Here is a 25,248-nt window from a genome sequence, read left to right as displayed (position 1 = left end):
CAAAAGTACATAAATGGACAACTTGTGCATTAGTCTACATAGCACAAAGTATATTCTATCCATTGTTTATATCGGACGTGCCAACTTTTAATTCCTTCCATTATCATTTTTCCCCGTGGTATTAAAATGGAATTAAAACTTCAATTTTAAGCAAACAATTACGTTGTATTTGAAAAAAAGTTAGTTGACAACCATGATAGTAACGCATATTAATATATAAGCTTAATTTTTGTAAGAATAGTGGTGATCAAAATCATTTAAAAATTAAATTTATAAAAGAAAAAATAGTATATATTTACTACCACTTTAAATATGAAAATAAAATCTTCGGGAAAATCCGGAAGAGTTGGCAGGTATGTTTATATAATTAACCAATTTAGGGTTAGTAATAAATTAGCACATTTGTTCAAAGCAGATTTATTTCTTTAAAGAATATAACACATCTTTTGACATATATATAAAGGCAGCATATAAAATAGTAAATACTTATATTCCAAAACCATCTCTTTCTATATCATTCCTTGTATAGTCATGTTTGATTATTCTAACTTAAATCTATACATATCTTTCATACTCTAATCAATGCAACATTAATTAGTGAAACAAACTATGATAGAAATTATACAATTTCAGGTGGGCATTAAAAATAATGATGCATCTCATTTAAAAACAAACTTAACAAATATTAAAGATAACTTGATTAACAAAATAATGGGAATCAGTATGATGAGGCATTCATTTGTAAATTTCTTCACTGTTACCTACTGATGATTTCGTAGATAATCAAGTCAAACAGCGCGTTACCTAAATATAGGCTACGTCTTTTCTGATGATGCAAAACAATTTTACTGTGGATAAAATAGAAAAATTTTACTATAGATTAATATCAGTTCATAAGGCGATATAACCATGGTATATCGCCATATGGCCATGGTATATCGCCTTACGCCATGGTATATCATATATCAGTCCATATCGCGATATTTAATTTGTTTTGTAAAACAATTTTTCACAGAGTTTGCACTAAATTGCATTCATTTTCCTTTTGTTCTATTTCATTTTGTTTTCCTATTTCAATTTCGTTTACTCATTCTATTTAATTGTAATTCTTTAATTTTTTTTTTTATAAATAGTCTTACCGATCATTTCTGTGTTCACAATTATAGTAATTTCAAATTATGTTTATTGAATTTATATGGCAAATCAATTTATGCAAATTTCTAATTACAAACGATAGTTTAGAAAAGAAAAAAATATTTGTCTAAAAAAAATTTTTTTTAAGAGACATTATTTTCTCGTTACAAACATATTATAAATTGTCATCTGATTCACGCAAAAATAGTTTATTAAAATTGGTAATAATTTCTATTTAAAAAAAAATTGTAGCGTAATATGAAGCAAAATGTACAAAATGTCCCATAAGAAATGTTCTTTCTTCTTATCTATGTAAACGTCTTTAATTCATTTCATTTCAATCCCATTCCTCTGAGAAGTTCCATGGGCAGTGGGAACACAACTGTAGAATTCTTTTCTGCAGCGATAGATGTCAGTGTCTGCAGGTATCGGAGTTGCAGGGCACCGGGAGAGTCTGAGATGACATCGGCTGCTTCCTTGAGGGCTCTCGAAGCTTTTTGCTCACCTTCGGCAGCAATCACCTGATGATAAACATATTCATTAAAAACATAAACAGATGATTCTTTAAATAAAGGTTTATTCAAATATTTTTAAAAAATGTCCAAATCAACAGCAATCTTAACCCCTTGGGGACGGCTGATTCATAAAAAGCATTCGTACAAAATCAGAATCAGGATGTAAAAAAAATATAAAACGGTAATCAATGTTAGTTCAAAGTATAAATAAATAATTTTATTTTGAACTAAGTAGTGGTGAATTAAATAAATCAAACAATTATAGTTAAAGAATTACTTTGATTACCAGTTTTATCTTTTTACCCTGGTTGATACTGTTTAATGCTGTCTCGTATTTGTGACAGTCAGAGCGAAAGGGTTAATTATGATATATAGTTAAGTCAAAGGAGAAGTCCAGGTCTTCGAATACGAAATGAACGCGAAGAACTGCTCGGTTTGGTAAGCTATGCCAGAAAAACAACTTACAGTGTAAGCAAACTTAACAAGATTTAGCAGAGCGTCATTTAAACTAAGATCCAGTGCATGCGCAAAGGGAAGCAAAGTGACAGGTACAATGGTGGGTGTCACATACAATTAAGAGTGAAATTTATTTCGTACTTTATATATTTTATGTGTAATGAAAGGAAACTAAAAAAAAAACATTTTTATTTTTTATAAATTTATTTATAAAAATAATTATAAAAAATATGAAAATAAAAACCATATAATATTTCCATTAAAAAATAAGCAATATGGTTTTAAACTAAGCGTACGAGAAATATGGAATTCCTAAATTAAATAAAAAAATTATTTAATATTTTCTATAATTCACGCATTATACAGTGAAATTAATACCATACTTTATTTTAAATATTATTAAGTGAAACGAATGAAAAATTATTTTATTTTTATAAATTTATTTATAAAAGTATTTATAACAGAAAAGCAAATAAATTTCATAGATTTCCATAAGAAATAAGCATTTCTGTTTTTTTTTTTTTTAAAAGCGTACCTGATAAATAGATTTTCCCAAATAAAATAGAAATCACAGGAAAGGGAATAAGTCAAGCTATTAATAGTATAGAACTTTTTCATTATAGTTGGAACACGATATTTTTATAAAAGGAAAAATATTTTTTTGCGGCAGATGTTTTCAACAAGCCATGTTACCATGGTAACGAATAAAAATGTTCAGTCAGAATAAATCTAGTAGAAGGAAAATCATCGTCATAATGCCAGGCAATGACAGGTTTAATAAATATATATTTATCTTCCATATATATCTATAAGATATTATTATTCGTCGCCGTTCCGAAATATAATCGATATTTTAGATTAGATTATAATCGATATTTTAGATTAGATTATAATCGATATTTTAGATTAGATTATAATCAATATTTTAGATTATAGTTAGTAGTTGAATATGTAATTATACATTATTTATTTTACCAAACTACTGACAAGTGCAAATTGTTCAGTTATCCGAAGTAAATTTTTTCTAATAAAACTATAATATTTTGAAGAACAAAAGATAAATTCGAAACAGAAAAATGGCATGTTTTATAGGATTTTATGATACAAGTAAATATGTAGTTACGGAAAATGTATTTCAAAGGATTGCATGTGAATAAAAGATCGTGGAATCACATCATAGCTTAAATTGCGCTTTAAGAAAATGGAAAATCGTATTTGAAAAGAACGATGTAATATAAAATGCGCGTTTAAGAAGGTAAACATGTCTTGAACTACACGTTTGAAAAACTATAGACATAGCTCAAAGTGCATGTATAAGAAAATGACATAGCTTGATAAATACATTTGAAAAAACGGTCTGAACTCAAAATGCCTAAGAAGATTGGGCATAGTTTGATTAGAGACGTTTGAAAAAATATACATAGATTAAAAGACGTTCTTAATAAAACGGACATAGTTTGATATGCGTATTTGGAAAAATGGGCATAGCTCAAAATGTGAGATTTTTTTTATAAACGTAGTTGAACAGCAGACACAATTTTTGGGCTACTAATGTTCAACTCCGTATCCTTGTAATTTTGAACTCAATCCAGAAGACAACTCCTGGATCAAGCATAGGGAGAAATTTTGCCTTCGTGGAGGACTTTTTGATGGAACTAACCCGCATTTGCGTTACATGGAGAGGAAGACCACAAAGTAGCTGGAATGCGGAATTCGTATCAACCAGCCATCGCCGGGTTCGAACCCCGGTTCACTTCATTGGAATGCTCTATCTCCGAAGCCATCGCGGCTCTCAAAATGTGAGTTAAAGAGAATTGACACAACTATTTAGGAAATTGAACAAAGCCATTACAAAATTAAAACTTTAAAATTAACTTGTTACTTTCGGTCTGCCTTGTTAAAGAGTAAGTTTATAAAATGTGTATTTATCATGTAACATATAAAACGCACTTTTTTCTGTTATGTTTCGTTTTATTAATGCGCATTTTGGGATACTTATTATTGCGCATTTTGAGATTAATGCGCATTTCTCCGAACGCTCAGTCTAATTTTATGAACTACCATTTTGAGCTTCATATACTTTGTGCTGTCTTACTTTTAATTAACGAGAATTTTGAGCTACCTGCTTTTAAGCAATTTCCATGTTCTTAAGCATGAATTTTGAGTTAGGTCCCTTTTTTTAAAAAGCACTTTTTTGATCTATATATTATGTTTCAAACGCAGAAATTAAGCGCTATCCAAAATGAAAAAATATCCCGACGAGATCTAGCAAAGCGATTGGGATTTCATTTATGTAATCTTTAAAAATTCGTAGCTACGAGGCATTTACACAAAATTTGACATTCAAACAATAAATTTAAATCTAATATTTAAACTTTAAGCTGCACCCAAAATAAAAGATTCCCCGACGTTCTAATCAAATAAAGCGGAGCGCTAAAATTTTAAAATAAAAATATAAAAAGAAATAAATAATTGGTGCTTAATACTTAAATAATAATTATTATTTATTTCAAAGATTCCCGACGAAATTCTAATCTAACAAAGTGAAGTGTTAAAATTTTAAAATAAAAACTAAAAAAATTAGATAAATGAAAAATTGCTTAATACTTAAATAATTATTATTATTCATTTCAATAATTATTATTTATTTTTCACAATTAAACAACACAAATACTGAATTTAATTCTAACATAAGGACTTTAAGGTGTGTCGTGTAACGTTCGGTCTAACAAAGCAAAATTTCAAGTAAATAAAAAAAGTTAAAATATAGAATAAACAGATAATAAAGGCCTACATAACAATTATGAAAATTACAGTATTTATTTTGAAACGATTGCTCACAAATATTAAGACATTCGAATACTAGATTTGATATCAATATTAGAACTTCAAAAATTTAAAATATTAAACGCTTATTGTTGATAGTTGTGATAACATAGCAACGAAAAAGTCACTTAATAATGCTTTAAATTAAAAACAATTTCGGAGACAATATGCAGGAATAATTTATATACTTGACGTGTTTATGACGTCAGTATCTCGTAGGTTACCCATCGGAGATACAAATAAAAATTATCGACAGAACTGGCGATATAGAGATCGGTGACCAATTAATGAAATTTCGAAACAAAAAAATAATCGATTTCTTTGTTGAGAGTTAACACCAAAAAAAAAAGAAATAAAACTTTACTTTAGCCCTTGCTTCTCTTGATGCCTCGGCTTCAGCAGCCATAGCTCGTTGCATTTGTTGAGGTAATCGAACATCTTTGCTGTAAACATAAAGGGGGAAAAAATAAGAACTCTGCAACGAAAAACTGTTTTTTTATTTTATTTGCTTTTTTTTCAAGATCTACTTCCAAGTTCAAACAATATTAAAACATATTAAAACCAAGAAAAGCATAAAAATTGATAAATAAAATAACTAGGACGATTATTTCTCCCGATCTTCATTGGCAACATCTGCATAGCTGCCAACTGCTTTATAAGATCTTTTGGAAAAAAGATCTTATAAAGTTCAAGGAAATAAGACATTAAGTAATGCAGATATTTGGTTAATTCTGAAAATGTACCAGGGGTCAGTCCGGACATTTTGTGAAAGGTCCTGTTTTTGTGAAAAAATTACTCGTAATTTCTGAATATAAAATAAACGTTAAGGCACATTCTTTCAACCAGGGTCCTGCTTTTGTGAATTTTTTGTAAAAAAATTATGTCAAAATAAACTTAAAACCTTAAAATTTTAGTTTATTTTTTAAATGTTTTGCCGCATCCGGAGAAACAGTTGTCTCTGTAAAAGGTATTTTGTATATATGTATTAATCATTTATATATAGCGATAACAAAAATTGCTCTAATCAAATGTACAAAATCAAGAAACAAATATAAAAACAAAAACTTTACAACCACTAAAATATTTTTCCCGTTTACAAGGAACAAGATGGTACAACTGCCAATACTTTTGGATTTTCCATTAGATATTAGTTTTATATTTTAAGTAAATGCTTTTTATTTTATTCGTACATTTATAAATTCAATTATCTACCACTACATGAAAATATATTGAACAATCAGTCGTTTTTGAAGGTAATGCAAAATATATAAAAGGCATCTGTCTATAGTTAGCTTTACATTTTTCTACCTTTTTCGGAAAATTATTTTTGGAAGAAATTAAAGTTGACTAAATTATATTGAAGCCTATTTTTGTCAACAGATTTTCTTTCCATATTTTAAGTAGCAACAAAATATATTCATTGAAAAAGAAAGTTGTTCCAAACTTAAAATATCGTCTCCATTCATTAATTAGCATATTTAGGGTGATGAGACAGTCACGTACCAAGTTGAGACTTACAACAGGAAAAATTTAATCATTATATCGAAAGCTATTGGGATGTTTCTGAATAAAATTTGATCTAATGCTGTTTTGCACACTATACATAAATATAAATCGGTGAAATTTAGTTGCTTATTCACCGCAATCTTCCCTTAATATACAATAGAGTCACATACTGAATAACATATTTATGAAAATATGTGTACTTACATTTCAACACGTTCAACCTTTACACCCCAGGGAGCTGTAGCTTCATCTAAACTGGCCTGAAAACAAGACAGTTTTTTCTCTTCAAATATTGCTTTTAAAGCATGATATAACATCGGGTTCATTATGAAATGTTATTATTAAGGCCCGGATTTTGATGACATTTGCATTTTTTTGCATTTTTTGCATTTTTGGACATTTTTTGTCTTTTAGAGCATTTTTTTAGATTTATAGGGCATTTTTCCTTAAATTTTGGGGCGTATTTTGCATTTCAATGCATTTTTTAAAGTTTTTTGTTAATTTTTTCCAATTTTTACTATTTTTTATCAATTTTCATTATTACACTGACTTCTAAACAATGAAGAAAATCTATAGAATATTAACAGGTGAAGCAAAATCTTTTCAAATTGAAGAAGAATTGTCAGTAAGTAAGACCGTCTTTTTCAAGTACGCACCTATAACATCAGTAGACGTTGAAAGAAGCTTCTGCAGGAATGAAAATTTACTTTCAGACAAGAGACGCTCGTTTACATTTCAAATTATCAAAAAACATTTAATAATCCAATGTAATTCTGATATTTAGTAATATTATGAGATGGAAGTTGTTATATCCATTAAAGTTTCTATACAAAATAAAAATATTTTGGTGTCAATATATTTTCCTTTTTTTGTTATTTTAGGATATAAAGCATATTTTTCAAACTTTAATGAACGTAGAACAAGTATGGCATTGCTTTATATTTTTTAAATGACTCATAATAATTTTAAAGACCAAAATATTTTTTTGATTCAATATTTTTACTTTATTTAAGGCATTTTTGCGCAATTTTTGCATTTTTAAGGGCATTTTTGGCCCTTTTTAAGGGCATTTTTTGCACTTTTTAAGGGCATTAGTTGAGATTTTTTAGGTCATCAAAATCCGGGCTCTAGTTATTATAAAAGGCAAATATTCAGAAAAGTGGAATTCAAATTGCAAAACTCATTAAGTAGTTCTCAAAAGATACGGGGAGCGAAATACAAATCTAAACTTCAAGCACCAACAGCCATTAAGATTCAATTTAATTCACAGTAAAAATTTAGGGTACATTTAAATTTCTGTGTATTACCAATAACACTTTTAGAAATAAAATTACCACTTTTGACGATTCGAAAATCCTTGAGCTGTATTTCGTTATTTTTGAGAATCATTGTGTCATGAAATCGCGTGATTTAGAATCATTATATAAATTACCGGTGAATTAGTGAATTAACATAAATATGTTTTCTTTAATCACCTTAAAAATATTTATTTCCAGCCGAAGATGCCAGTTTGGGACATTTATGATGTATTCTGATGATTATGAAATTTTTTATAAATATAAAAGATGTATAAATATAAAAGCATATCTCAAAATAATGAATATTTAGTTCGCATGACATAAAACTAAAAAATGCAGGACTAGATTTTGTAGCATAAAGTACAAAAAGATATTTTTTAAGAAGTTAAAACAAAACTTGCAACTAATTGAATAGAATTCTAAGTTAGTTGCAGTTCACGTTATTCCTCCATGCTCTTAAGAAGTATCTTATTACATTTTCTGCCAAAACATCTAAGACTGCATTTCAAACTCAATGTATTTTAAAGTCAAAATAAATTCAAATTTGTTGAAACATTTCTGAGAAATAACAATTTTTAAAAATTATCATTTCTATAAAAAAAGGCTAAATATTCAAATTTTTCGAGAATTATTGGGCAAATTCGTTTAAAAATTTAGGATTTTTATATTGCTAGCTGATGTAGTTTAACAAATGCAAAACATTTACATTTAAACTTTTTCCGATCATTATTAACCAATTTTATTTATTATTATTATTATATTTTAATGTAAAATGTTCGACAGAAACAAGTTTATTATTATAGAGTTTTATAACCGTTGTTGAACTGCCGATCCAATTTTGGGATTACAACTACAATGTTCAACACCGTAGCCTTGCAATTTCGAACAAAATTCAGAAGACAAGGGAACTCCTGGAATTGGGAGAGTCAAGTATTAAGTATTGCAGTCATTTATTTGTGATAACCCAGTAATTTATGAAGAAATCAGTTTACTTTTATAATATCTTTTCAAAACAGAATAATTTTAAAATAAAATTATAAGCGATAAAGATAATGGATGATATCGCAGTTATATTGTATTTAGATCCACTAGTTTAATATTTTAAAAATAATAACAACAACAAAAAATATTTTCATAAGAAAAATTTGAAAAAAAGAATTGAATATTAAATTCCGTGTCCGTATTTATAAAAACGCATTTTAAACTGTTTCCCGATTAAAAAGCTCGCCGACGTAACATTTAAAATTCAATCATTTATTTGTGATAACCTAGCACTTTATGAAGAAATCAGATAACTTTGATAAGATGTCAGAGAAAATAATGACTTCATCGCACAGCTAAACGATAACTTACGTCGGCGCCATGACACAGACAGATAATTCAAGAACTTCATTTATAACTTACAGGGCAGGTAATAAAAGGGCTTTTGCAACAATTAATGGAACTGTAATTTCGACGAGATCATGTCTCAATGTCGGGTGACATGTAAAGGTATTTATGTCCAGAAATCGATGACCACTCACGTGATAAAAGGCTATTTCCCGGGCATCTGCTCTTTCAATTTTGTGTTGAAATTATTTTTTTCTTCAAAAGAAACTTTTACTGCATAGAAAGTATTTTAGTTGCTAATATTCACTTCGTCTGCCGCTTTCATTTGATATTTTAACTAAAAAATTCCAGAAATCAGAAAGTTTCCTTTTAATTCTTTGCATTCTTAGTTCTTTTTAATAGCTTATTAATCCCATTTGATCACATGTCCCCTTTCCGGAGGCGATTCTAAAATTGCATCAAAAGAAAACAGGGATTCCCTTCCAAAAATTCAAATTATTTTTGAGGTTTATATGAGGTTGTTTTGAAATGTCAAGATTTGAGGTTTATTCGAAGTTGATTTTTAAAAAAAAAACAACCTTAAAAGATCAACCTCCCAAGGTGGATAATCAAAGTGTATGAAGTTGTACTCATCAAACTTGAGGATGTTGGAAATCTACTTTAGAGAAACCAGCTTAGAGAGGTTGTTTTTGAGGTGGATGGATTACTTTTTCTACACTTCAAGCAAATGTGTATAATTAAGGTGTGAATAATTTCACCCGATCTAAACTTAAATTATTTCTTAGTCACATATGAGGTTGATTTGGTGAGGTGTAAATGAGGATGAAATTGGGCTTTATTAATAAGGTTATCTTTGGTGCAAAACACAACCTCATTTTCTACCTCAGGAGTATTTCTTTACATCTGTCAACCTCAAAAACACCTATTTTTTAATATGAATTATTCCTAAATAGTTTTTTCTTCAGCTAAATTTTATCAGCGATAAAACAAATCAAATTTTTGGTCTAAAATGTAACCAGTTCGGAAATAGTATTTAGCAGGATCCAAGAAGAACGATAGGTTTACTTCTTAAGATTGATGTTTGTTTATTCAACAAATATTTAAAAATCGAAAAATTTTAATTTTTTGGTGAAAAGTCAAAAAAAGATTTGAATTTTTCCAATAAAACAAATTTAAATGGGAGATTTTTTATAGTTTTGTATTTTACTAGTTCCTTTAACATCATTTGACCACGATTGTTGCATGACGACTGTTCAAATGTCAACTCACAGACATCTAATTACAAAACTACTAACTGCACACAAAACATTACTGTTCATGTTTTCTTCTTTAACTACAACAGTGATCTATACATTGCCTAGGCATTCAACAGAATGACATACTGGAAAATTACAAAATTATTGATATTCCACGTATTGCTCAGGCATTCTATAGAATGACAAAACCTCAGATGCAATGAGATATGCTTATTCTCATATTTCATACTTTGCTTAAAGAGCATTTGTCATTTTATGGATAGCCCATTTTATACAGTGGCGAGGCAAAATGTAGAACTATTCTCAATTTTTGTATTTTGTCTAAAAATGTCATTCATTCTATACAATGACTAAACTTTCTATAAAATGCCGACATTTCTTATCCTCCATCCTCTAGATGAAGAGTTTTTTATAATTTTATACCGTCGTTGAACAGGTGACCCAAGGCCGGATTTACGTATAAGCTAAATAAGCTGTAGCTTGGGGCCCCGAGATGACAATAAGGGCCCCCAGATCCTACTCTCCTCCCTCTTTTTTTAAAGTTTTATTCGGAGCTGGGACCTGCAGAAGCCCAAAATGCATTTTTTTTCTTTTTTACATTGTCGGACATAATAAATATAAATAAATGACTGAATAAAACAAAAAACTTCGTTGTCATTAGTAAGGAACATATGTTTCAAACAATTTGAGTATTAATAAATTATTTATAAATAAACAATTTCTTAGTTTAAAAGGTAAAAAAGTATTTTTTTGCCTATCATTCGATCATCAGACTATTTAATATCTGTTTCTAAAGATCAGAATTCACCTTTATTTTACTTTAAAATTGTACAAATGATATATTTAATGCTTTCATGTGATATGCAGCAGTTTTAAACAGGACAGATCTAGAATATCTAAAAAAGAACAGAAATAGTCAGTTCAAAAAAAAAAAAAAATTTAACTAATACTTTTGAATAAGAATTTAAATAACTACACACGTTTGTTTTACTATCTCATTCTATATAGCATTATTCAGAGTAGACAGTTGCGTGTGGGTGTGATGATGACGTAATAAAAGAGGCATACAAAAAAGTTAAAATCCTCAATATTATATTTTTAAACTCCTCAAAAATGTAGTAAAAGAGGTATACAAATTAACTGTCGCAAACAAATTAATATTAAGTAAGAACAAAACAAAAATGATATCGAAATATGTTGAATCACTTATGAGACCGGGATGAAAGACATCGAAACCTATTTGATTGAATAGTATAACTAGAAGATGTTTCTAAAATTCTGAAATCTATCAGGCTTTAATTTTTTTTTCTGTCCTCTTTATCAGTAATTAAAATTAATAAATTCGTTAGATTTCAATATTGGTTCGGTTTTTTTGTTGATTAAATGTTAAACATTAAAAGATATTTGTCTTTTAAAACATTTCATTCTATAATAAGATAATTATTCTACAATTGCAATTATCTAAAGCTAATTGCTAATTGATATAAAGCTTTAGTGTGTTCCATTGATATGTTGAATGCTCGTTTTGATTGGATGCCCGGGACTGTTGCTCTTTCACATCCTAGCCACTATACACCATCAAGAGCTGAGCTGATACTTTAAACTCGTATGCCATTTATTCTCTCTGATATTTAATAAACCCTTTAATAAATCCCTAAAAATATAAGCCAAAAATTTACATAAATAATGACATTTTTTTTCTTGCACTAAAATTTAACAAATGTACTTAAAATAATTAAAAAGAAAGCAAAAATAATGAAGAAATATTTTCAATATAAACATCAATTAAATAATATCAGCTTACGATAATATCAGCTCTTTTTATTTTTACAAACAGAATTAATACAACGGCCCTCACCTGCTCCAGGGACAGCTGGATTGGGTTCAAAATGACAAAGCTACGGAGTTGAATATTAGTAATCGTAAACTCGAAATTGGGTCGACTGTTCAACGATGGTTATGAAATAAACTAATAAATTTGGCCGGGATAGCCTGGCTGATAGGGCGTTGGACTCGTGTTTGTGAGAATGGGGGTTCGAATCCAGCAGGCAGAAGAATACTCATGTATAAAATGGTGACTGGTGCATGTTACATCTGTCGGGGTCACAAAGTCCTCCAAGTTCTCATAACAAATAAATACCTATGGGTACTAATCTGGCAGTTCCCTTGTCTTCTGGATTGGTTTCAAAATTACAAGGCCACGAAGTTGAATATTAGTAGTCGTAACTCGAAATTGGGTCGGTTGTTCAACGGTGGTTATATAAAAAAAAGAAAAACTAATAATCAAATTGTATTTTCTTGTTTTCTTTCTAACTCTTTGCATATTTTCTACGCACTTTCAAAATTTCTTGTTTCTAAATCTTATAGATTTTGTAAGAAAAAACAATTGAGAAAAAAATTCACGAAAAAATCATTAAAAATTGCAAATAAAATATATTCAAAATGAATCTAAGAAAAAGACTGCTAAATATATAGTGGCCCAGCACGCCAAATTTTTACTCTGTGCTTAAAATGTGTTTCTTTTGTAATTTTTTTCCCTCGTTCAAAAAATATGTGCAATAAAAGAAAAGTTCTACATAATAGTCTTGTCACAATTAATATATTTAACAATAAAGTAATATTATCAAATTGTTTAATAATATAATAATACTCAACAATAAAAAATAATGACAATTTACTTTAGGTGTATGGAAATGGAATTTAACTTATAAGGGCCCCATCATTTTCAGTAGCTTAGGGCCCCACCAAGCTTAAATCCGGCCCTGAGCTGACCCCATTTTTTCGCTTCAAGACTACTAATGTTCAACTCTGTAGCTTTGTCATTTGGGACCAATCCAGAAGACAAGGGAACTTCTCGATCAAGTAATGGAAGAAATTTGCTTTAGAGGAGGACTTTCTGATGGAATTAACCCTCATTTCCACATAGCCTGACAGCAGGGGGACTCTAACCCATGATCCGTCTACCACTGAGGATATTTTACGCTAGCACTGTGGTCGGTGCAAGCCGGATGCGGAATTCGTATCGAGCAGCCATCACTGGAATTCGCACCCGATTCACCTCATTGGAAGGTCAGCACTCTATACCCTAAGCCATTACAGCTCAGTATTGAAGCGATTTTTAACTGAATACTTTTGTTTTTTACGGCTACGTCTTCACATTTACCTAAAAAACACGACTAATATGCGCAGACTGGCAAACTCGGGATTCTGTGCTTGATTTTGCTGCACACTCACCTCTGGGTTCCCTGATATTTTATGCTCAGAAATCAAGCTTTTAATTCTAAACGAAATTGTTTTCTTAATAAATAAAAAAATATGATGTGCCTTACCTGCATCACGTGACTAATGTGTTCCCTCTCGGATAAAATCTCAGAGAGGCTCTTTGTGCCGAGGACAGTTCTGAGCGTCGTCGCCGCCAGCAGTTGTGTTGACGAATCATAGTTGGCCACATTGGATATAGCAATTGTTGCGTTACTGATTCTATAATAAACAACAGCGTCTACCGATACAGTGACAGAGTCTTTACTAAGTACCTATATAAAAATCAGAAAAGAACATTGAAAACTGATTAAAGATAATAAGAAACGAAAAAAACTTTATAGCAAGCTTCATTGTGAAACAGTAATAAGGCACTGAGAAGAAAAAAATGAGATAGAGAGCATTATATTAAAAGCAGAAAAAAGCCTTACATTTCTGCTTACGTTCAGCAATAAAAATGACATGTCCGTACCTGCCAACTTTTAATACCTTCCATTATCATTTTTCCCAGTGGTATTAAAATGAAATTAAAACTTCAATTTTAGGCAAACAAATACGTTGTACATACCTGCCAACTCTCCCGGATTTTGCGGGAGATTTTATTTTCATATTTGAAGTGGTAGTAAATATATACTATTTTTTCTTTTATAAATTTAATTTTTAAATGATTTTGATCACCACTATTCTTACAAAAATTAAGCTTATACATTAATATGCGTTACTACCATGGTTGTCAACTTAATTTTTTTCAAATACAACGTATTTGTTTGCTTGAAATTGAAGTTTTAATTCCATTTTAATACCACTGGGAAAAATGATAATGGAAGGGATTCAAAGTTGGCAGGTCTGGTTGTATTTTAGAAAACTTAAGTTGACAACCATGATAGTAACGCATATTAATATATGTGCTTAGTTTTTGTAAGAATAGTGTTGATCAAAATCATTTAAAAATTAAGTTTATAAAAGAAAAAATAGAATAAATATGCTACCACTTTAAATATGAAAATAAAATCTTCCGGAAAATCCGGAAGAGTTGGCAGGTATGCATGTCCTTCATCTGCTACGGAATATCCGTAGCTTCAGAAAATAATCTTCTTGTTGTAACTAAGGTGTTACATTAATAACGACAGAGCAGACGTCTTGCTCCGCTTAGTGAAAAAAATGAATTGTATTTTTAAATAAATGTTTCAAATCAGTCAGGGATATTACGGACGACAAAAAATTTAAAAAGTGATAGAAACTCAATTCTTTTTTTATTTATTTATAATCTCTTCACTTATTCAATCGTATCTAGCACAATGACTTAAGTTTCCAATTGTTCCTATATTTAAATCGATACTGTTTTGATTATTGAAATTTTACTCTCAATAGTAAACTGAAAAAAATATGCTAGGAATGGGTGCTAATTTCGATTTCGTGAAATTTATTAATCGCCACATTTTTCATTTGAAGTCACCCGTGGGAGCCTCGTATCAGAGCAAGATTCTCGATTTAATAAATTTGGTATAGCTACTTTTACCACTACATGAAAATATTTCAATCATGTTCGTAAAATGTCACTTTGTTTAAGCACTCAGTCAGGTTTTTAAAATGTTTGCCTAAATGAACGAAACTCAGCAAACTTTAGTCTTTGCTTCTTTACCATTTTACAAAACATTTGATAGAAGCGAAACAAGTGCATACTTGCCAACCTATACGCTTTTCAAAAAAAAAGTGTTTTCCAAGAAATATATAGGGAAAAGTCAATTAAATTTTGATTATATACTAGTGTTTTGTTTAATTTAAACAACCCTTTATAACACTTTAAGAGTTTACGACGCAAGCACAATCTCGGCATCTGCAGCCGAGGTTTTACTACCAGCTTTTCCTTTTTCGTGCTGCTCGTGATATTTGTGCTGTGTAAAAGAGGGTACCATAGCTGAAATAAACGCTCGTGATAGGTATGCCAAGCTTAAAGATTGAAATGTTGACATCAACCGGTTAACGCCCAGCGTCATATATTTAAGACAGTTCCTTTTTGCAAACACATTCATTGTGGTGGGAAACTTTTTTCAGCATTTTCATTTATCTGAGTGAATTAAAAGATTCTCAAATACCACAATGATTTAGTTATTTCTCACTAGATCTAGAATTACAAGGAGCAAGTACTTTTTGATCTATCAAAGACTTTTTGAGTGCCCTAACAGTAGAAAAAACAATTAATTTCGATAATATATTATACCACCTTTTCCATAAAACCACTTTTTGTATCATTTCAATTTATAACTTCGGGACGAAACGGGTTAAAACATTCCCAGATACCACAATGATTTAACTATTTCTGATTAGATCTAGAATTATAAGAAGCAAGTACTTTTTGAATGCCCTAACAGTAGAAAAACCAATTAATTTCGATAATATATTATACCACTTTTTCCATAAAACCACTTTTTGTATCATTTCAATATCTAAATTCGGGACAAAACGGGGTAAGCACGTTTTCTGATTCTCACCGTTCAATTGATTTCGAAAAAGAACTATTAAACAACTAGAAAATTCGCCTGAAACCGAGAAAAGTACCCGCTGAGAGAGAAAATGGAATGTTCTCACACTTTAAACATTTAAAAAAATTAAATAAAAGGAAAGAATTTACTTGCTAGCAACAACAAAATAAAGAGTTCTTACTTCTTGAGGAGGTACATTGAAAGATACAGTCCTCAGATCTACTTTGCAATAATTGTCTGTACAAGGTAAGATAAAAAACAAACCTGCAATTTTGAAAGAAGTATAAGAATTTACAAGCGATAAACTTCATCATACAAAAATAAAACAATAAGGTCTGTTATAGTTTAAAAGGTTTACAAACTGTATTGATTGTTTAACCCCTTGGGGACGGGTGATTCAGAAAAGCATTCGTACAAAATCAGAATCAAGTTGCAATTAAATAAAAAACGGTAACTTAAATGTAGTCGTTACTAATTTGACAGACTTACTTTGCTTTTACTTTAATTATTGTTAGTTTAATCATATATATAATCGATGTTAATTCAAAGTATAACTAAATAGTTTTATTTTGAACAAAGTAATGGTGAATTAAATAAATCACAAAATTATAACTCCGCCCACAAATAAACTGCTAAAGAAATACTTTGATTACCAGTTTTATCTTTTCACCCTGATTGATACGATTTTTTGCTGTCACGTATTTGTGACAGTCGGCGCGAAAGGGTTAAGGTTTTACTACTTAAGTCTAAGATTTATCGAATTTACAATAAAAGGTCTCCGATCCGACTGTGTAGCGGACCTCATATCAGAAAACTCCTGGGTTCGAATTCCTGACAAGGCATGGATGTTCTTTCATTCTCTGTGCTATCTGTCCTCACTGTGTGAACTACGCTGACCCACCTAATAGGGTGCCTCTGAAAGAGTGGCCAATAAATCTACCCTACCTGAAAGACGAGGGTTAACTCATCGGTGGGCATTTCGAGAAAAAAATAAAGGTCTCATAATAAAAGCCTTAATAAATGGTCAGGACAACATTTTTATTTAAAAAAGGACATTTATGGGAACAATAGGCACATACACCAGCCTACTTTTAAAAAGAGCAACCGACAAACTAAGAAAAGAAGCATTTTCGCTACTTAAGTATAATAAAAGTAAATTTTACCCCAAATGAACAATAAAATTTACTATTTTTTATTTCGAATTAACTTTGTTTAGAACAGAAACTTTTAAAAATTGTCTCTATACTTTTATTAAAGAAGCTCCGAGTGACTCATAATAGTTCGAATATCAGTTTTTTAAACTGTCTCCTCTTTCCCGCTTTGGGTAATTCTTGGAATCCAGGGTTTATTTTGCCTGAAAACAAGTTAATTAGGAAGTGATTTTATTACAAGCTTTTCTTTCTTTTTTCCAAGGCACAAACAGCATTGCGTGCGGTTTTTATTTTCTTAACTACAACCTGTTCAAACTATTGTTGAAAACAAATACAATCCTGTACATAGTATTTATCAATTACAAATTAAAGAGAGACGCGCTATTTTTTTTACTCCAATTGGAAACAAATTAGGAAAGAAATAGTTTTACTACCATTTCTTTTTTGCCATTTTCACGTAACGCTTCCTGAGGAAGCTTTTCTCGTGACTGTAAATCAATACACATAGCGGGAAAAAAAAACTTTGTAGAATCATAAATTGTCCCATAAGGTGATGCAAAATTATAAACGATGATGTGATGTACAGTGCGCCAAGAAATAAACGGACTACCCTCTTCACGTTCCGAATCTTTACGTTCTAGGACTCAATTTTAATGGTGTGAGGGTATACCTTAAATATGCTAATAAATTAATGCAGACGATATTTTAAGTTACGAAATCAGACACAAAAACGTACTTTATGTGAATAAACATGCCTTTTTTTCAACGGATTCGGATTTCTGACTCCCAAACCGCAATCTGGAAAATATCATTCCAATAGTTTGATGGTCAGGAGAGTGTTCCAAAGTTTGAATCCCTTAATGTTAATTTTACTTTTCGCGTATTGCAACATATTTCGAGAAATTCAAAAGCGAATCGATAACTTTTTGCTCACTATTATAAAATTCATTTACCCAAAGAAAGACAATTCTAAGCAAAAATAACTTTTAATAAATCTATCTAGATTATATAAAACGCTAATACGTATGTATCAATAAAACCGATGATATTTCTTTTCTCACATTGGCAACAGTTTTCATTTTTAATTGATAGGCTTCGGCGCGCAAGAGCACGTAGTGAGCATCATATGTCTAATCGGGTGAATTCTCACCGAATTATCAAAAAAATTCTCAAAAAATTATCTTCATCGAAGCCGATGCTTTACATCCGGCATTCAGTACTGTTTCATATTGTTTTACAACACATGGTTTTAGCCCTCTGGTGAGAAAGACTTTAAAACAAAACTTACAACAGTTACTTTTCTCAACAACTGAAATTTAGAAAGAATAGTGTGATTAAGAAAAATATGTGAATTGTTTGCAATTTCAAATTAATATTGAAATGCACAGGTTTAGAATTTTCTACAGTGAAAAGTTTTCGGAACTTCAGTGTTCAAAAAAGTATACAAAAGCTAGACGTTAAGAACGTATCCAATGAGCGAGCATCGGATTGCGAAGCAATCTGAAATGAGCTGCGAAAGCAGTTCCGGGGGTTGGCGAGCGCCAGCGAGCAGGGGGCGAAGCCTCCTAGTATTTATTAATTTTTTTATTTTATTTACAAATAGTCGAAAAATTTTTGAATCGCCAGGTATACAATTTTTTACATAATTTTAATAAATACTACTTTTTTGAAATTCGATAAAGAAGGTCTCGAGATTCAGCAAAAAGCGCAAAAAGTAAAATTAACCTTAAGAGGTCCAAACTTTGGACGGTTCCCCTGACCATACTATTGGAACCATATTTTTGGGGGTAAAAAATTATCCGTTAAAAAAAAGGTATATTTATTCAAAAAAAGTACGTTTTGTGTCTGATTTCGTAACTTAAAATATCGTCTGCATTAATTGATTAGCATATTTGAGGTCACACCCTCGAACCATTAAGAACGAGTCCTAGAACGTAAAGTTTCGATCCTTAGATCCAAAGTTATTCATGGATGTCGTTTTTTATTTTGCGCACTGTACCTAAAATGTTTCCAATATCAATAATACTGTTTCGCTACTCAATAAAAAAATTTCTCCAGTCGCAGGCGATCTTTAAGCAAATTCAAAGATGCAAGCACTTTTAATTCTATGCAGTAAATAACTGTTAGATCGAATGTCTCTTATCTTAAATTTTTTAACTACGTTGGTGTTTTACTGATCCCCATTGTTGATTCACAACGACTTAAAAATATAATTCCATTTCTTTGAAATGGGATACTTGCAAGTGACGAAGTGCGAGCGTCTCGAAACTGATTGAGACGTGGCATTTGTTTGTAGCAAATGTTCTTTCCATTCTATTTTGAGAAAGCGATGCACGTCAAGTATCAATTCTCTTAACTGACACATTCTATATTCTTTCACAAAGATTTAAATTCTTCCACTATATATTTCTTATTTAACACAATGACAGGCAGGAGCGAAGCCATGAAGAACATTAACAAACTAATTATGTATCAAAGTTGCCAGGTACACAAAACAAAAAATATCACGGTCACAACAGCACGCATGAATGAATAATAGATCAGACGAGAAAGAGTTATATTTCAACAAATTCGATGTGCGGTACGACCCTGTATTTAATCAACTTCGCTTTAATTAAAATTCTGACTTCTGTGGAGAAACTTAGCTCAACTTTAACGCGCCATTTTGCTTATAAGCGATCGGTTGGCTCTGACGTCATAGGTCACATGTGTGGGCATTCTTGCTTTTCTTGAAGTGCAAGTACCCAATTCTGAACTCAGGACAACACTGAAACCTGCTAAATTGTTATTTGTTCATCTTCACATAATTTTAAAGTATTAACTTCTTTAAAGTTAAGCTGAGAAATTCGGTAAATAAAAGATTAGTTAGGTTGAAATGTGAAACATACCAGGTCCCCTGGCGCCACCTTTTGACAAGCGACCCAATCTAAATATTACAGCTCGTTCATATTCTTGTACAACCTGAATGAAAAGGAAAAACAAAACACAATACATTATCATTATGAAAATCACGAATTTATTTGAATCTCATTTACATTTAAATGTTTGTTTGCGAGTTCCTTACGGAAATTAGATTTGTGTGAAAAACATTAACAGTACAAGAAATAATTTATTTATTGATTAGTTGTTGACAAAAAAACACTCATTAGATCTCACGCAAATCAAATATTAGCAAAATTATTATTCTTATACAGTCCGTCCAACTACTATGCTTTTTGCAAAATATTTTATAGAGTAGTAGGCATTTAAGAATCAAATCTTTCAGAACTTCGGTAATTTTGACAACATTTTAAAAGCCTCACCGCTATAGATATGGATGAAAGTGACGTTGCATGTGAACTTTTAAATCATTTATATGTAGTGGTGATAAAATATTTATGAGGATAGAAAAAGACCATTAAGAAAAGAACAAAAAATAATTCTTTTCTTTCTAAGTACTTTAGTGTGTTTTGAACTTACATTATTAAAAATTCTACATGCTATTATCAACCAGTTGACGATATTTCATTATCATGTTATAAACGAATGATAACAACAGTTGCGAAAAAATATTAAATAAAAACTCAGAATTTGAATGTGCTTTTTTCTATGTGTAACTAATGGAACAATCAAATTATGTGATTTTAAAGAGCTAAAATAAAATAACCTATCATAATTATTATTCTGATAATTTAAACATATCTAGAATATACTAGTAAGATATATTCTTCAAACTTTCAAGTTGGTTTAGATTTTTTTAGTAGAACCAAAAGAAACAAACACCTGGAAAAAAATTGAAGAAAAAAAAACTACATTTGGGAACAAATTCTTAGTTTCATTTTACTAGCATTTGAGGTGCGAGGATTTCAAATATGAAACTAGCTTTGTTAGAAAAGTTGCAAATATATTTAAGTATGGTAATTTTAGTTTACTAGCACTTAATTTACTAAATTTTATACACACACATAAACACCTGTCCGCTCCCTTAAGACAAAAACATATGATCTTGACGTATCAGATCATAAACTAAAATTTATTATCACCTCCATCCTACTATGTCATACGTATTTACTTGTAGAATAAAACCAATTATAGGTTTTAAATCAGTGACGCGAAAATATCAAGCATTCGTTTGAAAATCTGATGCAACAGAAAAAAAATGTATTTGCTTCCCAGAGTCATTGGACCAACCACAAACAGTCAAAAATTATTTTACCCACGACGACACCTAAATATTTCAAAAATATCAGATGTGAAATATTTGGTATCTTATAATAAACTGTCAATCAGTCTCACGTCTTCTTAAGAGGATTAGAATAATATTTTTACACAGAGCATTTGAGTTGCGTTTTTTAACAATTTGTCACTTTAATGACTAAACACAAAACTTTTATTGAAAAGGAAGACTGATTCGTGATTTAAAATTAGGTCCTTAAATAGAGCCCAAAATAACATACTTTTAATAGTTGTGTGACGTGTGGTGCTTAGGGGGGAATTAAAACCAACGGCTAGCTAACTTTTATTTTATTTTAAACAACATTATTATAGTTAGCNATTGACCCCCAGGAAATATGGACTCTAGTGATATCTCCATGACTTTCCACAGGCCAGCAGGGCGATAGGATCTCGGAACTAATCCCCCCCCCCTTTTTTTTTTTTTTTTTGTGTTTTTTTTTTTTNTTTTTTTTTTTTTTTTTTTTTTATCAACTTTTAGATCTTCTTCAAGTTCTCCCTAAGCCTACTTAGATATTTTTTCATCACTTCATGTAAAATTTTTTCCACCTGAAGAAAACTTAGCTCATCAGGCACAACAACTTTTATACTGGGGATAAACACAATTGTGTAGGTGCCCCAAAAATCAATGTAGTTCCAGTTCCCACTAGAAACTAAAGAAAAAAAAACTGAATTGAAAAGTCTCAAATATTAAACTCTTTTATTAAAAATTTGAATTTTATTAATTACCACTTTTGGCTTTTTTGTCGCCCGTGGCAAGCCCGGAGTATGATTCGTATACGTCATAACCCTATACAGCGTTTTTTTTTTTTTTAATACGTGTGATGGGTTGCCACGTGCGACTAAAAATGCAAATAGTGGTGACTAATTAAATTCAAACTTTTATTTACAGATTTAAAATTGTAATATTAAAATTGTTTTATTGTAATTTTTTCAATTTACAACTGAAAGAGAATGGTTAAAAAGTTTGTGTTTTAAATATGAACGAGATGTAAGTCAAACTAGTAGTTACGAATCAATAACAAATAAAGAAAAGTGAATTAATTTTCTAGCACTTATTACGCTTTTACTCGTTCGTGTCCTCCCTGTAAGAGATGAAGAATAATATCGGGGACCAAATTTTTGGATGCATTTTTTCTAAGCGCTTGATGTTATCTAGTTGGGGTTTAGGGATTTCAAATCTGAAATAAGTTTAGTTTTGAAATCTGAATTTTTTTCGAATGGTATTTTCGGATTTGTTTATGTTTTGTCTGAATGTACAAGCTTAGTATAGACTATAAATATGTCACCGTGAATGACAGAAATCAAGAGAATGTCGACTTTCACCGGTGAATGTCAACAATCACATTGGTGAATGTCCGAAATATTTGTTATATCTGATTTGATACCAATTTATTCGTTGATATAATTTCATTTTTTCCATATTTTAATATATGCTGAGGATAGAATGGGATAAACAACTGTGTTCGGAATATCGGGCATACTGGGCAGTGGCACTTGACCTTAAAAAAACATTGATGTAGGGCATACCGGGCAGTGGCACATAACTAGACCTAGTATATATTTCTGACATTAACCAAAGCGACTCTGAGATAGTCAGCATTCACCAGTGGAAGCCAACAACCGCCAGTCATTCACTGTAATATACACTCGTCAGCTTGTTTAAATTAAATAGGACAGAAGTTGTCTTGACTTGACTTGTATTTCGATCTGGACGCCAAGAAGTGTCCCCTATTCCTATGATCATGTATGAGTTCATTGAGGTCTCTGTGGTAGCTGTCACTTTACTTTATTTAACACGTTAAGCGCCGCGTCAGTCATCGATGGCTGACACTGAACTTTCCATTTAGGTCGCGTCAACCACCGGACACTGAAATTAAATTTAGGCCGCGTCAACCACCGGACACTGAAATTACATTTAGAATTACAAATGCCACCGCTTGCTGACACTGACCTTTCACATAGGCTGCGAAAAACAGCTGGCTGACAGCGTATAACTTGATATAGAACTATGAAATTTTTTATGGAATTGCAGAAAATTTATTCAAAATTTACTTAATTATTGTGATTCTTGGTTTAATAAATTCAATTTAGTAGATTTTTATCCTACACTATTATTAAACAATTCGTAGGCATTCACCACTTTTTTCACATATGTCATGCTAAACCTTTTATAAACCAACAAAATCTGTCCATATTTGCAAATTTAGTTTGTAGTTATTTACCATGTGGCCTGACGGGCAAAACATGTAAAATTAGCGTGGCGTCCAACTTGTTAACAAAAGCTGGACCGCGCAGAAGACCATTCATCGCGAAATTATTACAGACAAGTTTGAATTCAGGAGTCTCTGGAGTGTCCCAGTTGTCAAGGATTGTCCGTAGTATTTAATTTTTTATATTATAAGTGGTAATGAATATTATAAATTTCTAGATAATTCTTGGATTTATAAATTCAATTTGAATGATTTTGACCATCTTAAAATGCACGTAAATCAAACTTATGTATAAGAGCATAAGCAAATTCATTGAGATAAAAATGAGTGTAAGTCATAAAAACTGTAAAAAGTTAATTTTATCTACAATTGCATTTCAATTAGTCTCTTACAACCATTTTGGAAATATTTCCTCTGAAAAAGTCTGGTTTTAAAATATAATTCTTTGCTTAGGAGCTTTGATTTTAAGTTATTTTCCACGCCATTTCATGTGAGTTGATTAAAAGTTGAAAAGCCTTTTGAGCAAAATAATTAGTTTTAAATTTTATCCCAAAAACGATTCGGCCACTAAATCAGTAAAACCAAATTTTTGTTAAAACAATAAAAACATTTGGATCATTTAATTGAATGCTTTAAAGCTTAGATGAAACTCATTGTTTATTGTTAAGAAACAAGACAAATTAAAGCAAACGTTGTGGCAAAAACCCCGAACCTATTATTACCTATTTTTCTACCTTTATTGTAAAGTAAAAATTTTTTATAATTACGGAATTTGTTATAATTATGTTACGGATTAAACTGCACTAATATTTATTTCTGTTTCATATTTCACCGAGTCATTTTACTATCACGTTGTGGATCAATTTATTATTCTTATTAAGTATATAATTCAAGCAATATAATTTTCTACGCATTTGCATTGTTATGAAACAAATAAAACTACATTGATTCATTTAATTGAATGCTTTAAAATTTAAATGCTTTGTTTATTGCCAGGAAGCAAAAAATTAAAGCAAATGTTGGAGGAAAATACTCTGAATATTACTTATTTTTCTATCTTTGTAAAGTAAACCTTAGCAATAAAGCGGATTAAACTGCATTAATATTTATTTTTGTTACATATTTTACTGAGTCATTTTACTAACACGTTGCGGATCAATTTATTATTCTTATGAAATAAATAATTCAATCAATACAATTTTCTACGCATTCATATATTATATATTATGAAACGAATTAAACTACATTGATCTTTCTTTTTTGTTACTAAGTATTTTCTTTAAAACGTTAAGGACCAATTTGTTAATGTTACTTTTTATAAATAGTAGTTCTATCAATCTAATCTACAACGCTCTCTTTCTATGTATAATACGTTTTTATTTTATAGTTAACTCTTTTAAAGCTATTGTATACACACAAAAAAAAGTTCGCATTGATTTTTCAAAATAGTACTGATAAAAAAGAAAACACTAACGATTCTGATAAATAAATAAAACAAGTTTCTCTTTACCTTGAAACAGTAGAACAAGGAGAATGGCAGTGTGCAGAAAAAAAGCAAATAAGATACCGCAATCAAGAAGATATCACAGATACCTGATTGTTCACCACCTT

The 25,248-nt window shown here is 30.3% G+C and overlaps 1 protein-coding gene across 1 annotated transcript; it reads right to left on the bottom strand.

Annotated features, from left to right (window-relative positions):
* Nucleotides 1-401: 401 nt before the first annotated feature.
* LOC107444750 (band 7 protein AGAP004871) lies at nt 402-25,248 on the bottom strand (the record flags this gene model as incomplete). Its single annotated transcript, XM_071181932.1, is given in 7 exon segments — nt 402-1,655; nt 5,296-5,374; nt 6,642-6,697; nt 13,650-13,853; nt 16,243-16,325; nt 20,101-20,173; nt 25,148-25,248. Coding segments are annotated over 7 exon segments (785 nt in total), but the record flags the coding sequence as incomplete, so codon positions are not given.

This window comes from Parasteatoda tepidariorum, chromosome 6 (assembly GCF_043381705.1).
Source record: "Parasteatoda tepidariorum isolate YZ-2023 chromosome 6, CAS_Ptep_4.0, whole genome shotgun sequence".
Lineage (NCBI taxonomy): Eukaryota > Metazoa > Arthropoda > Arachnida > Araneae > Theridiidae > Parasteatoda > Parasteatoda tepidariorum.
Note: the sequence above shows the minus strand (reverse complement) of the source record. Positions and strands in the feature narration are given on the sequence as shown.